The sequence below is a fragment of the Rhinatrema bivittatum genome, chromosome 4, assembly GCF_901001135.1.
Source record: "Rhinatrema bivittatum chromosome 4, aRhiBiv1.1, whole genome shotgun sequence".
Taxonomy (NCBI): domain Eukaryota; kingdom Metazoa; phylum Chordata; class Amphibia; order Gymnophiona; family Rhinatrematidae; genus Rhinatrema; species Rhinatrema bivittatum.
In genome coordinates, this window is record NC_042618.1 from 466,375,358 (window position 1) to 466,390,757 (window position 15,400).

At 43.2% G+C, this 15,400-nt stretch overlaps 1 protein-coding gene across 3 annotated transcripts in view; it reads right to left on the reverse strand.

The window, feature by feature from the left end:
- TPH2 (tryptophan hydroxylase 2) overlaps positions 1 to 15,400 on the reverse strand; it is a 123,399-nt gene that overhangs the window by 84,794 nt on the left and 23,205 nt on the right. For all 3 annotated transcript variants that reach the window (XM_029597623.1, XM_029597624.1, XM_029597622.1), the window contains exon 5: positions 1,499 to 1,566. In XM_029597623.1, the coding sequence (XP_029453483.1) occupies positions 1,499 to 1,566 (68 nt within the window). The remainder of the gene's footprint in view (positions 1 to 1,498; positions 1,567 to 15,400) is intronic.

Consider the following 15,400-nt stretch of genomic DNA (forward strand, 5'->3'; position numbering starts at 1 on the left):
CCCCCTGGTGGCCGGGGTTCCGGAAGGGGCCGTATTGCAGGGCCCTGCCCCCACTGGCCAAGGGCTGTGGCCGCAATGACCGGACTTAAATAAGATGGGAGAGGACGAAACAGGCGCACATTCTCCAGGTTGTTGTGAATGGAGGCTCCTGACGCCACGTCCCGACCCTGCTTCCAACTTGAGCCAGAAGCGCAAATGCAGCAGGAGGAAACTGCTGGGCAGTGGGGGGAGAGTTAATTGATTTAAAAAAAAAAAAAAAAAAAGAGTTTCAAAACGGGTAAAAAGTTCTCATCAAGATTTATGCAGCAGTACTGGGGATCCGAGTTCAGATTCCCCATCCAACAGGACTGGCCGGGCTTCGACCCGCCAAAGAGGTGGCATCCATGCTCTGCCCTGAAGCGAAGGGGGAGGGGAGGCAGTGGTCACTTCCGTGCTGGCTCTGACCAGCCGAGGAGAGGCGCTCTGACAGTCCCTGTACCGCCCATGGCATGTCGACTGGGGTCCTGAGAAGGAAATGCAGGAAACGTGCTGCAGAGATCTCAGCCAAAAAGTGTAAAAAAAAAAAAAACTGTAACGAAAAAGCTCTCCTCATTCAGGAAAGATGTTATGGTGGTGGGGCGTGTGGTACAGCCCCGGAGCAGGCAGTAAGTACTAGCAATGCCTCTCCGGGCACTTTGGATTGGCTTGGAGTGAATCTGCTGCCCTAAGTGCGCTTTGTAGTGCTCCTGTCATTGCAGGCTGCTCTCTGTAGGTCCCGTTCCTTTCCCATTTCTCATCCCTTGTGGGTTGGAGGTCTACGTTGCCTCTTCATTCCCGGCCAATATTCCCTGCAGCGCCTCGCATGCCTTCAGATTTTCTCCTCTTTCTACTGCTTTTCTTATTTTTTTGAAGATTTTTTTTATTTTTTAAAACTTCTGCTCTCAAAACATCCTATCAAACATTAAACCTTTGCAGTTCGGCTTCTGTTTTACCGTGCTCTTCAGCTCAGTGTACATGTAAGTATTGTATAATTATGATTATTTTAAGGGATTCGGCCAAACAGGATTCCAGTATATTTTGCAGTTACAGCCACTGACACCGCCCCCCCATGGACTGGGTAGAATAAGCGAATATTACCATGAGGGCGTGAAAGGTTGTGTGAGAAAAGGTACAGCTAAGGGAGGAGGCACTCTGAGGTCCAAACGAGGCCGCTGACTTGCCGGAGCTACGCAACCCCGGTGGCCAACTGCGTCTGACCTCGAGGTTGGCTGTCCGTTGTTATTCAAACTTGGGACATCCATCACTGGTTCCTTGCCACTCCGTCAGAGGATTGGTAAATGTGTTTATTCTTTGCAGCTTACATTTATGACTTCAGAAATATGCAGACACCCACTTCTGGGACACAAAGACAGGAACGGGAAGGAGGAAGCATTTTCTTCTCATTAATCTGTCATGGCTACGTAAACATGGGCACAATCTCTGCATTTCTCTTACTTCTAAAAAGTAGATTGTTACTTACTATTTATAACTCATGGCAACATCTACAAAGTACTTTCTTCTTTGTCGATATACGTTGTCCTTAAACCCCTGAGGCAGGAAAGAAAGTTTTAATGTACCGTTAATATAACGAACGTACTAAGGACAACATTCAGTTGGTCGTTTAGTGGACAAGTTATCTAAGGTTAACTAGACAACTTGCCCTGAATATTCAGTGGGATAAACGTTCCACTGAATATCCCCATTAAACTTATCCGGCTGCTGGATAACTTTAAACATAGCCGGATATTCGGTTGAATATCGCCAGTTATATCTAAAGATATGCGGCTTTGTGTGCTCGGATAACTTAACACTTAACCGAATATATTCAAAAGAATATATCAGATTAAGCAGCATTTCTGAAAAAAAAAAAAAAAAAATCGAAGGCCGGCAGGCCCAAACTTGTCTCCATCTCCCTTCCACCCAAACTCCAAGGGCCCTGTGGAGCCGAACTTGCCACCTTCTCCCTAAACACCTCTGATTGTAACTTTCAAAAAATATGCTAGGGTCGTGATCCCAATGCCATGTATTCCCCCTCCCCCACCCATGCTCCCCCTTCCCTTATTTAAAAAGTCAAGATCTTGTTTCCTGAAACCCCCCCCCCCCACATACCTTTCCCTGCTACCCCCCACCCCCTGATAACTGAATTTGCTGGATTTCTTCACCCAGATCATGGTAGTGTCCTACCGGGATCCAAGCTGGGCGCGTCATGGATCCCGGTAGGACGCTACCATGATCCGGGTGAAGAAATTCAACAAATTAAGGTACCGGGGGGCGGGGGATAGTAGGGAAAGGGTTGAGGTGGAAATAAATGGCATTGGGGTCACGGCCCTGGTATATTTTTTGAAACTTAAAATAAGAATTCTTTAAGGAGAAGGCGGCAAGTTTAGCCCCACAAGGCCTTTGGAGTTTTGGTAGGAGGGAAATGGGGACAAGTTTGGGCCTTCCGGCTCGCGATTTGTAGGGGAGGGGTTTTTGTTTGTTTTTTGGGTTTTTTTACAGGAATGCTACTTAACCGGATATATTCTTTATATTATTTTAATTTTTCAAATTTCCATTTATAAAACAAGGAACAAGCTTTGCTCAGAAACATCACGAGTGATAAATACAAGGATATATAAGGCACGTAGTATATAAACAATCTTACACTCATTATAATGTTCAATAAATTAATGGGGGGAGGAGAAAATAAATTTAGAGGAAATAAAGAACAAGAAGAAAAGAAAAGGCATTAGCATAGAGCATTAACCCAGTCCAAATTTAATTGTAACCGACGTATCTACTCAAAGCTCTAAAGATGTTATGGCTCACTTCTTGACCTTCCATCAATAAACAACCTGAACCGCTCAGGAAGAAAAAAAACACAAAAGAGTATAAAGGATGAGGAGAGTTTTTTGGAGACTCCGCCCAAGTTTAACAGTATCGCTATCTGGTCGAGGCAGCTTATTTCTGCTTTATTTACTCTCATATGACCCGCTTAGCTGAAAAATGGAGTGTGGACCTTGGCATTGACGTCTCCCTGGGCTTGCTATCTTGTTCCTTCTTGGTTATTTCTAGTCATTATCTGGCTGCTACCATGAGGGAAATCCAGTTTAATATCCTGCATAGAACATATATTAAGGGGGTTATGATGAAATTCTGACACGCCTGAAGTGCATAGCAGCCCCAGGAGACGGTCACATGTTTACTGGATGTCATAAATGCCAATCTTTCTGGAGCCAGATTATGGCCTACCTGGACAAGTTATTGGGTCGTTCTGTTTCCTGGTTGGGATCTCTGTATACTTTTGTTTCTGGGATAAAGAGTGCTCGATCCCTCAAGAGGGAAGAAAATGTCTTGCTGGGGCTACCCTCCTTGCTAAGAAGGTTCTTTTAATGCATTGGAAATTGGAAGAGGTACCTTCATAAGTTCAATGGAAAGAAGTGATGCTTCACACTGGGCAGCTAGAACTACTTTGGAAAAAAGACATAGCCAATCAGAAATCGTTTGTTTTCTTGAAGGGTTACTTTTCGCTTTGGGATAAAGTAATCTTGGCTCAGTGATACATATCCCTTGTCTTGAATGTTTTCGTGATCTGGGTGTTCTATCAAGTGGTGGGCTGTCCTTGGAGGATATGTGCTTGTATGGGTTTTGTATTTGTGCGTCTGAGTAGTGATTTGTTCACAGGCTGTGTACGCTTTTTGTGGACAGGGGGAAATGTTGTAAAAATGGGTCATACTGTTTGTACTAGTGGCCAAAAAGATTGCCATGGTTGTTTCTGACATTGCTATTGTATCTTGTTTTTGTAATGTACGACCCAATAAAGACGAATTAAAAAAAAGAATCTGCATTTAATTTCACAATGCATCTGCAGGGATATCTAAGACGGAAGGAAGTGCCTAAAGCTAAAAGTTCTTGGCGCATTCCTAGTAAAACCCTTCCTTCTTTCCTGCATTGCTTTAGCCAGATCTGGGTAAATCCAAACTGTTCCTCCCAAGAAATTCTCATTCATATACAGGAAATATATTTTCATAATGAAAATTTAAACCTTACCATAAATCAAAGATACTAATAAGGTAGCTCTCTCAATGATTTTGCATGCAGAAGATTCCAGAAAAAACAGTATAATTTCCAGGCACCATAGAAGTCGTGGTAACCAGCACTTGGACAGCATTTCATTTAAAGGGAAGGAGATAAACCTCATTGAAAGAGGGAATTTGCTCCATAGGAATCTGCAGAATATCAATCAGATATGTACAAAATGTAGATCTGGGAAGTCCAGCCATAACTCTGGGAAAATTTGTCAATCTCAGATTCAAATGACGAAGCTGATTCTCCATATTTTCAACTCTCCTAGTGAGGAAAACCCTTTCACGGAGATATTCTTTTGAATATATCTGGTTAAGTGTTAAGTTATCCAGTCACATGAAGCCGCATAACTTTAGACCTGCTTGGAAGCCCCTAGAATGCCCCTTTTTTATCCGGCTAATGGGCCGAATATCCCACAATTTGCCATTTAGACGGATAACTTTGAGTCATCCGTCTAAATGGCTTTTGAATATCGACCCCCTGTTAACAATTTTTTTTTAAATTAAAGCCATAATCTGTGATTTGATCACTGTATTCCCCCAGTTATCTCCCACATATTGGAATTCAACATGCTTGGGACAGACAGTGCACTGGTAAGTGCATTGGGAAGGGCGGTAACAGGTAGGAGAAATGGAGAGGGGGGCTTGAGTGTTTGCTCAGAGTGGTGGTACAGCTGTATCAGGTCTCCATGAAGGTAGGGGATTCCGCCACAGTGTGGACATGGTTATATCCCTAATTATCAGTTCTATAGCTGTGATCAGTTTCAAATAAGGCCGGGGTAACCTGCATGGAGCAGCCGTGGTTATAATCCTAACATCAGCAAGTAAACATAAGAAACATAAGAAAATGCCATACTGGGTCAGACCAAGGGTCCATCAAGCCCAGCATCCTGTTTCCAACAGTGGCCAATCCAGGCCACAAGAACCTGGCAAGTACCCAAAAACTAAGTCTATTCCACGTTACCATTGCTAATGGCAGTGGCTATTTTCTAGGTGAACTTAACAGCAGGTAATGGACTTCTCCTCCAAGAACTTATCCAATCCTTTTTTAAACACAGCTATACTAATTGCACTAACCACATCCTCTGGCAACAAATTCCAGAGTTTAATTGTGCGTTGAGTAAAAAAGAACTTTCTCCGATTAGTTTTAAATGTGCCCCATGCTAACTTCAAGGAGTGCCCCCCTAGTCCTTCTACTATCTGAAAGTGTAAATAACCGATTCACATCTACCCGTTCTAGACCTCTCATGATTTTAAACATCTCTATCATATCCCCCCTCAGTCGTCTCTTCTCCAAGCTGAAAAGTCCTAACCTCTTTAGTCTTTCCTCATAGGGGAGCTGTTCCATTCCCCTTATCATTTTGGTTGCCCTTCTCTGTACCTTCTCCATCGCAATTATATCTTTTTTGAGATGTCTCAGACAGCAGCCATACTAGTTTTGGGGCTATTGAAATGAAAACAAAGCTTGATGGTAAGACATGGGAGGGAGCCCGGGTGTTAGAATTAAGTTTAGGACTTGTAATAACATAAAAGGAAGATAGGACGTGAAATAGCCCCCATTGGTAATTTCGTTTCAAAAAAGCATACCCCTAATGCTCATCTACTCAACGTGGAAGAGAGAAAGACAACTCAACCTATTGGTCCTGTCTGCTATCATCCATTGTGCTACTACATATAAACAGAAAACATGATAGGCAATTTTCATTGGTAGGTAGCTATGTAGTGACCAAGCTTCAAGAAGGCAATTTTCAAAGCCATTTTCACATGTAAAACAGTGTTTCAGATGCAGACATGGGAGTCTTTAAAAACTGCCTACCCTATCTACACTCAAAGTTTAGGGGCTCGCATACATTTGAAACGAGAGGAAATTTTAATAAGATTTTCTGATTCAATTCGTTTTTAAAACAAAAAGAGAAACAAAATGAAATTTTGTTCGCTTTCTATCGTTTTTTGTTTTAAAATTTCACTGCTGGCAAAAATTTGCCCTCCAAGCTCCCTTGCCATAATATTCTTTTTCTTCTTTGGGCGGGCGAGATTCCTGGCTGTTCCTGCCCCAGAGGTGGGCTTACAGGCGGCCCTGGCAGCCGTTGTTCGTTTCTTACGTACAAAATGGGGCCGGCCTAGGTCTGGGCTTTCATGGCACCGTTTCATACGAGGAAATTAGCCATGGCAGCAGCCTCAGTTTGGTTGTGCGGGTTGTAAAGATACCTCCAGGAGGGCTGGAGTAACTGGGGTTCGCCTCTAGCCCATGAAGATCATGGTAAGAGGGTTTGGAGTGATGGCCCGGGAAAGTCTGTTTCTCCTCCAAATGGGGCCTGAATTTTTTTTTTGGGAGGGGGGTTGTTTTTCATTTCTTCTTTTATGGTTTTTAAATTGGGGGGGGGGGGGTAATTGTTTTAAATAAACAAAAAGAAAGAAACTAAATGAAAAAAATAAAATGAAAACCAAAGGGGGCAGGACTGGGGAGGAGGAGTTAGCACTAATACATGTACTCAGGAAGTTGCTAAAGTACGCACAAAGGGCCTGATTTAAAAAAAACATTTACCCGCTTAAAAATGGGTTTCATACTTGTAAATGCGTTTTACCCATTCATTGGTTTTTGAAAATTGCTAAATATGTCATTGAATTGTCCATAGGATTTACCCACATAAGTGCACTTTAAGGCTTTTGAAAACTGTTTCAATAGTAGTTACATTTACACGTGTAAATCCTTTTGAAAATTACCCCCTTAATACTGTTTTTTTTTCATGTGTAAATGAACTTTTGATAACTGCTACCCCAAAGGAGGTAATTTTCAAAGGAGTTGCACGTGTAAATGTCAGATACTGTTTAGCAATTTTCAAAAGCAGTTTACACGCTAAGACGGTAACTTATAAACAGCCGCACAAGCGAACATGAACGTGCATTTGCCGGCTCGCGCTCAGAAACGTGGCCATTTTATAGCATACGTGCATATATGCGCGCACGCATTAAAATAGGCTGTACGCGCGTACATGTGCGCACAAATTTATATGGACACACGCATATGCGTGCAAATGCCGGCTATACCGTGTAAGTGTGGGGAGTTTAGTAGGACACGCGTGCCGGCGCAATTATCAGTTAAACCAGTTCATTCTCAGTTTGCCCAGGTAAGGGGTAGGACCTCCCAACCCCTCGTTAATTAGCCTCCCTTTTACCCTGTTAGCCCCGACCCTTAAAACTCTGCTCACCTCTTTAGTTTTCTTTTAATTTTAGGACTTTCACGCCATCCGTAGCGGAAGTTATTCGGTAGGGGACCCCGGCATGCGCATGTGCATGGATTTATGTGCTGGTTTCATTCATAAATCCCGTGACGTTCATGCTCCATCCATGCCCTGCCCCTTTTTCATAAAAAAACAAAACAAAAAACGTTTGTGCACGTACCGGGAGATATGCGCGAACGCTGGTGCCTTTTAAAATCCGTGCGGCGCATGCTGGCCTGACTTCTGCGCATCTAGGGCTTTTAAAGTACCCTTTCACGTGAATGACGTACACTGTAGCAATTTTCAAAAGCCCACCTACACGGGTAAAGTGCATTTACTTGTGTAAAACCAAATTTTAAGCGTGTAAATGCTTTTTAAAATCAGGCCATAGATTTTTTTCCCAGGAAAAAATTTCCCAAATAGCAGGCAAGGGTCCACATGTTCATTTCAAAGGGAACTTTTTTCCCCTTTCAAAACTGGCGTAAAATCTGGGGGGGGGGGGGGGGGGGGGGGGGGGAAGTGCCTACAGGCTTTCTCTGAATAGTTTGAATGTTACCTCCCCCTCAAATATTTCTGCCAAAATTCCAATGGCCAAGCAATCCATGACAACCACGAAATCAGTTTTGGTTTCCTGCATTTGAAGTGGCCACCAAAATTCAGTCACCCTGTTACTCCAAATGTACTGCACTTACACCTATCTCTCTCAAAATAGGTAGAGAAAATGACACCTGCATGAAGTAAAATGTTTGCCTGTTCCTAAAACGTCCTCCCAGTGTTCTTGCTCCTCCTTGCTTAATCCCCAAACTCAGCCATGCATTTGCGTCCTTCAGAAAAAGCGAGGAGGGACATTCTCTCTCCGGTTCCGCCTTTTCCACATCAGATCACTCTCGTGCATGGATGCAGCCCTCCCATTACTTCCCACAACCCGTCCGCCCCACTCCACCCATCGGGCAGGATTCCAGAGTCCCAGACTGAATCCCGCTCTCCCCATTTGGTGGCACCGAGTGCTAACTAGGACGCTCTCAGGTTTTCCTGCTGGCAACAAGAGGGCAGTAGGACACCTGGAAGAAAAATTGCATTCCAAATTTTGATACAGGAAGTTTTGCAAAAAACTAATAACTAGGTGGGGTTTGTTTGTTTTTTTTAATTTGATACAGGAATGCAATTTTTGTACATAGTTTTATCTTCATAGTAATACTTAATAAGCTACTTTGCATCACAGCAGTTCATCAACTATAAATCTGAATATAATTTCACATGGAAAAACTACGCACAAAATTTTATTCTGTGTAAAGTTGAAAAAATCTGGAAATGGCACCATGCCATTTGTATTTATTTTTATTTACACATATTTTTTTTTGCTCTGTCTAAATTAGCTCAGGGTGAAGTAGAAATTGTTTAAAAAATACATAAAATACAGGAAAAAGACCCAACATAACACAAAAATCGTAAGGACCAAGGCAAAATAAAAACCTAACAAAAAACAAACCCATTCTGACAAATCACTGCCCCCACCTTACAGATCAGGCATATGGGGTAAATTTTCAAGGGAGTTATGTGCATAAAATTAGCATATACGTGCGAAAGTAGCTTGTACTCGCAAAGATGCTATTTTATAAACATAAAACATATATGCATATTTTCGCTTTCACTCACCTATTTACAAGCAAAAAAAGCAGCGTACCAGGGCAGAGCTAAGAGGAACCCACATGAGATGTTATTTTGTAAGGGACTTACACACATAATTCTGCGCCTCCTAATTATCTCATGCAATTGATATCTGATGGGTCTATTTTCTACATTTTTTAGGTGAGAGGTCTGAGTGAACTGGGGGTGGGGGGTTCAGGTTGAAGAATTAAGAGGGTCTCATTGACCTGGAAAAGGAGTGGATGAACTGGTGGAGGTATCAGCAAACTGATGATTTCAATTATGCAATTTTTTTTTTGCAGGTAAAATATATACAGGCCTCATATGCGCAGCTTATAAAATACTGTCGTAGATCGCCATATGGCCTCATAAGCGCATTTATGGGGCCACGCGGAATTCTTTAAAGATAAACCTCACTGACAAATCATCCAACTCAAACAAACATCCACACATAGACAATAATGACCAAGCCAATACAAAACCCATAAAATCAATAACTTAAAATAAGAAGCCAGGCTAGAAACTAAATATGACCATTAGCATTCCTATCTCAGCCAAATGCTCTCATCAAAAGCCAGGTTTTCACCATCCACCAGAACCTCAAATAATTATCCGTTAGCCCGATTTCTCTCAGGCGTGAGCTGCAAAGTATGGATGCCACATACCAGAAGGCTCTAGTTCTCGTCCTGACCTCGTGAAATTCTGCCAGTGAAGGCTCTGATCACAGGGCCTCATTGGCAGAGCGCATGGTTGTTGAAGGGGCCTAGTGCTTCAATAGCTTCCCTAAATAAATGGGATGCACGGGGCTTTGAAGGCTTAAGCACAGCATTTTAAATTGCCAAAATAGCATGCACTATCACAAGCAACGCGCACTGCTTCGGGTTTGTAATCATGTCAAGAGCCATCTGTGGAGTTTTCCGCTCAACGGCACATCGGCCTCTTTGATTGCTAACTGGCGTTTGATGCACATCAACAGTCGCCTTTCTTTGGCAGTGAAGTGTCAAAGAAAATATTTTAGTACAAGCAGTGTTATGCTAATTAAAACAAATGTTTATAAGTAAGAGCAACTTGTGTGTAATCTTCTAGCTACCCAATTTGGGCAATTATCTGTTTGCATTGATGGAAAGAAAAGAAAAAAATAATTCCCCATCTATTTATTTTTCTAAAGGCCAAAACCTTTTTTTTGAAACAAAGAAAACAGTCATTAGAAAGCCTTTGATCACTCTCAATCACAACAAATCTAGCATCAAGACAGGACATTTCCCTCTGGGACACCAAAGAACAAGGTAAAGAATATTTACTGAAATGATGAGAAACTTGGTTGGCTGCACATTCCACAACTGAAGTCCCCTGTTCTCCAACTCATCTCCCATTTCTGTCCTTTTAATCTTATCTTAATGGATGACTTTATTCAGGTTCCCTGCCACCTCCTGAGAAAAGTCATATTCATAAACTTGCAATACGTAATTAGCATACCTGGGAATGCTCCAGATTTGGCAGCAGAATGCAGAATTCTGAAGGAATTGCCAGGTCTCCGGGCCAACACCGGAAAACTGAGGGAGAGAGAAGTGCTTGCACAGCCCCGGAAAAAGAATCAGTGTGGTGTGTGTGTATGTGAGAGAGCGTGTGATTTTAGTGTTGTGTGTGTGTGTGAGTGAGAGAGAGAATATGAGTGGGCATATGAGTGTACACGAGAGAGAGAGTGTGTGTTTGTGAGTGAGAGGGTCAGTGGTATTTTAGTGTGTATGTGTGAGAGAGCATGTGAGTATATGTGAGAAGGAGTGTGAGTGGGTATGTGTGTGTGTGAGGGAGTGTGAGATGAATGAATGTGTAAGGGAGCATACATGCAAGAATGAACATGTATGTGTATGAAAGAGCTTAAGAGTGAACATGAGTGTATGTTAGAATGTGTGCATATCGCCTGCTTCCTCCCCCCGCCCCCAAATCGATGATAATCTCAGTGCGGCTCCCTCTTAATCTGATAGCAACCAGGAAAGGAGAGACAGAAGCCATGGAACATGAGAAGAGAACAAGGTCATAGATCCAGGAAAAGAAGGATGGTGGGGATAGGGGAAGAGGGAAGAGGGATGGGTAGGGAGCCACACAGAGAAGAGTAGCACTGGCTCTGGTGGGATCTAATCAAAGAGCTTTTAGGGCCCAAAATTAAGAGCCAGCATAAAGCTTGCCCTAGGTCTGACTAGGCCTGGAGCTAGAACTGAGGTGGTGGAGATGATTGGAATTGATGAGCAGAAGAGATGAGCAAAGAAGATAGGAGAGCTGGCATTGGAGAAGGAAAAAACTGAATAGAAAGGGAGGATAAGGCACAATTAAGGGTAAAATAGGGGATAGGCTGGGGCAAACAAAGAGACCGAGGATTTAAATGATAGAGCTTTTGAATTAGTATTGAGACAGGTTCTGAGGAGGTGAGTGTTTTGTGGTGTGACACAAGCTGTATGTAAGAGCACCAGATATTGTCCTCTGCCTTCGGAAAAGCCAAGGTGGATGACAAAAGGAGAGCTATGCGTATAACTTCTAAATTGTAAAATAAATGCAATTTGAAAATTGAGAATTTGAAAGGAAGCTAGCCATAGAGACAAAACCTCACAATAAAACCTTTTTAAAATATATCCTCAGGAGGGAGTCAGTAGGACTGTTACATGATTGAGGGGTTAAAGGGGCTCTTAGGGAAGACCAGGACAGTAACTTTCAAAGGAGCACGAGGGTGCACACTGAAACCCAGGGATGCATGTATATTATAAAATAGCCTTGGCCCGCGTATGTCTGCACCTAATTTTGCAAGTAGGCCTGTCGAACTGCACAAATTGGGTTTAAGCCGTGAAAGTCGGGGAATTTTATAACTCCCACACGTCCACGCCAAGACCAGTATCACCATTTTGTCCACCAGTTCACCCAGTGTAGAGTTAGGTTTTGGGGGGTTTCTGTTTGTTTCTGCATATTGTCAATTTTCAGTATAACATTGTCAAATAAGATCCATTTCTGATTAAATGACCCATAATTACTAGGTGAAGGTCTCCTACAAGGGCACACTTCTCTCCATTAGGAGGCATCACATCAGAGCTCATGAGCACGGCATGGACCCTATGACAAGCTAAGGCAACCAGGACCTCTCCTAAAAAACCACTGGAGGAGAAACTGAAATGGTCCCCAAAATAGGGTTTCCCAATCCTGTCCTGAGGACCCCACAACCAGTCAGGCGTTTAGGATATCCACAATAAATATGCATGCGGTAGACGCACACGTTGGATACCAGCAGGGCTGCAAAGTTTCCCAGCTCAAGGAGGGAGACTTTTGACCAGATCTAAATCTTTGACAGCCCTAACCTGATGCATTATGGACCTGCAGTACTGATTTCCATGGGTAAAACCAGGAACTACAAATGGCATACTGCATTGGGATGGAAGTTCAAAACCAGGACTAGCCAGAAAGTCACCCTCCTGAAACAGGGTAACCTGGCAGCTCTGTAAATTTATCATGGATATTCAGAAAACCAAACCAGTAGTAGGGTCCCCAGGACAGGTTGGGGAAGCCCTGTTTTTACTACAATCTATTAAATATTGAAATCAAGCACTGGTTTGTGGAGTGAGATTCAGTGTCAGCAGCAACCAATCAAAAAGCGGATTCTCAAGAGCCAGGCACTGTCCCAGTATCACTGTGCAAAACACCAATTATGCAGGTTCTGCTTCCTCCTTTCAAATGCAAAAAAACATAAAAAAATGAAATATTTTACGTTTGCAACCAAATTATGGAATGGAGAGAGGGTGAAAAATCAAGACACGTTAGATGTGTCAGAGCAAGAAGCAGAGAAGAAGAATATCAAATGATCTTCTTTGCTCATCTCTTCCAGTCATCAATTCCAATCACCACCACCTCAGTTCTAGCTCCAGGCCTAGTCAGACCTAGGGCAAGCTTTATGCTGGCTCTTAATTTTGGGCCCTAAAAGCTGTTTGATTAGATCCCACCTGAGCCAGTGCTACTCGTCTCTGTGTGGCTCATGTCACACCTTTCCATCCCTCTTTCCCTGGCTCTATGACCGCCTTTGCAGAAAATAGCTTATTACAAATAATACATACATAGAGGTCCGTATTCAGCACCATTTATCCGGTCCTCCAAACTCCCCAGGTTTAACAGTCTGCACACACACACACACACACCCCCAGTTACCCCAGCCCTTTAAACCCCTCAGGAATGGCAATGTTTTGTTTTTCATACTTACACCTCCTGCATAGCAGAAGTAAATTTATGCAGCACTAGACTGGGCGTGTGCCCACGTGCGTAAGTATTTGCATGCACATATTTTGCCCCTGCCTTGGAACACCCATGCCCCATCCACACCATGCCCCATCATGATTCTGAGTGAGATGTGCATGCAGTGGGAGATACACGCACAAGTAAGCAGGTGCCTTTAAGCCCTATATACTCGCACATTTCCTGATTTTGGCGCACGCCGGGCTTTTAAAATTCACCTTTAAATTAATTATTTGCTTCAGTATTTACTAAAGAGGATGTAGGGAAGATACCCATACAGGAAAATGTATTCAGTGGTGATGACTCAGAAGAACACTGACAAACTAAAGAATAGGAAATCACCCGGTCCAGATGGTATACACCCCAGAGTTCTGAAAGAACTAAAAAATTAAATTGCAGATCTATTACTTAGTAATTTATAACCTATCATTAAAATCAGCCATTGTACCCCGAGACTGGAGGGTGGCCAATGTAACACCAATCTTTAAAAAGGGCTCCAGGGGTGATCCGAGAAACTATAGATTGGTATCTCTGACTTCAGTGATGGGAAAAATCATGGAAACTATTCTAAAAGATCAAAATCACAAAACATATAGAAAGACATGATTTAATGGGACAAAGTCAACAAGGATTTGCACAGAGGAAATCTTGCCTCACAAATCTGCTACATTTTTTTTTTTTTGAAGGGGTAATAAACATGTGGATAATGGTGAGCCAGTGGATGTATTGCATTTTGATTTTCAGAAGACATTTGACAAAGTCCCTCAAGAGAGATCCCAGAGAAAATTATAAAGTCACAGGATAGGAAACAATGTCCTATTGTGGATTCAAACTGGTTAAAAGATAGGAAACAGAGAGTAGGAATAAAACAGTTTCCTCAATGGAGAAGGGTAAACAGCAGTGACATTTATAGCAGGGGATTCAGCTTCGCCCCCACTACACTCCCGGCCATTCCCCCCACCCACCTGACTCGCTAGCAGTCTTGCTCCCCCCAACTCCCTGTCCTCTCCCATACTCCATCCTCTAGGTCACCAGCAGTCTCGCTCCAAGACACAGAAAACACTTAAGCCCGGATTTTAAAAGGCGTAAAACCGGGGGTTCATGTGCATGGTTGGGCCTTGTGCGTGCTGCGCGCATTTTAAAACAAGCCTGGCAAGGCGCGTAAACCCCGGTACGTGCGCAAATGCCGGGTCAGGGGGCGGCGCCGCCATCGTATGCTGTCTCAAAGACATGCGCACCAGCAGCCGGCTCACGCAACTCACTTCAGCTCCAGCCGTGAAGTAAGTTCAAAAACAAAACAAAAATCAAGTAGGATAGATAGGAAGGGTAGGGAAGTTCCCTCCCAGCCCGCTCCTTAATTGGAGCAGACTGGGAGGGAACTGGGGAAGGCCCCGATCGCGTCACCGCCCATAATTTGCAAAAAAAATTCACCTCCCCTTGCACGCGCCGCCCGCACATGGATTGTAAAATCCAGTGCCCATGTGCACACGGCCACCTGACTTTATAATATGCGCGCGCCAGCGCATGCGCGTTATAAAATCAGCGCATCCATGTGTGCGCGCCGGGGATTGCGTGCACATGGACGCGCGCGTGCATCTTTTAAAATCTACCCCTTAGTACCCATATGGCATTAGGTCCTCATTTTAATATGCATTGGGTTTGGGCTTGGCCCTCAGAATGCCATAAACAATTAGGATATGTTAAACCTCCCATACCAAAACAGCACTAACTGCCAGCACTCAGGCAAAACTGTAAATATTACATAAAACCCTAAACACCAATACACCCATTAGGAAAACAGAATAAGCCAGGCTGCCTAAAAATACGTGTACTTAAAAATATTGTATGAAAGCTTTTAAAACTACACAGGTTCCTTCATCAGAGACTTTCTCATCTAAAGACATGTCCTACATGGTCTCAATAGCTCACATACAGTCTTTTTGGATAATATTTATTGAGTCCAATACAAGCTATCACAGCCTACCAAGAATTCAGTTTACCCCAAGAGACAAATCTGCAGCATGAAAACAACACTAACTCCCAGGACTCAAACAGCAAAAGCTCTACCCAGAAAAGAGCAGTATTGTAGATATAGCAACAGCCCTAGAAATCCAATACACCTCCCACTGAAAACAGAACAAGCCAGACTGCTATAGACTCCTGCTCAGAAACTATACACTGGCA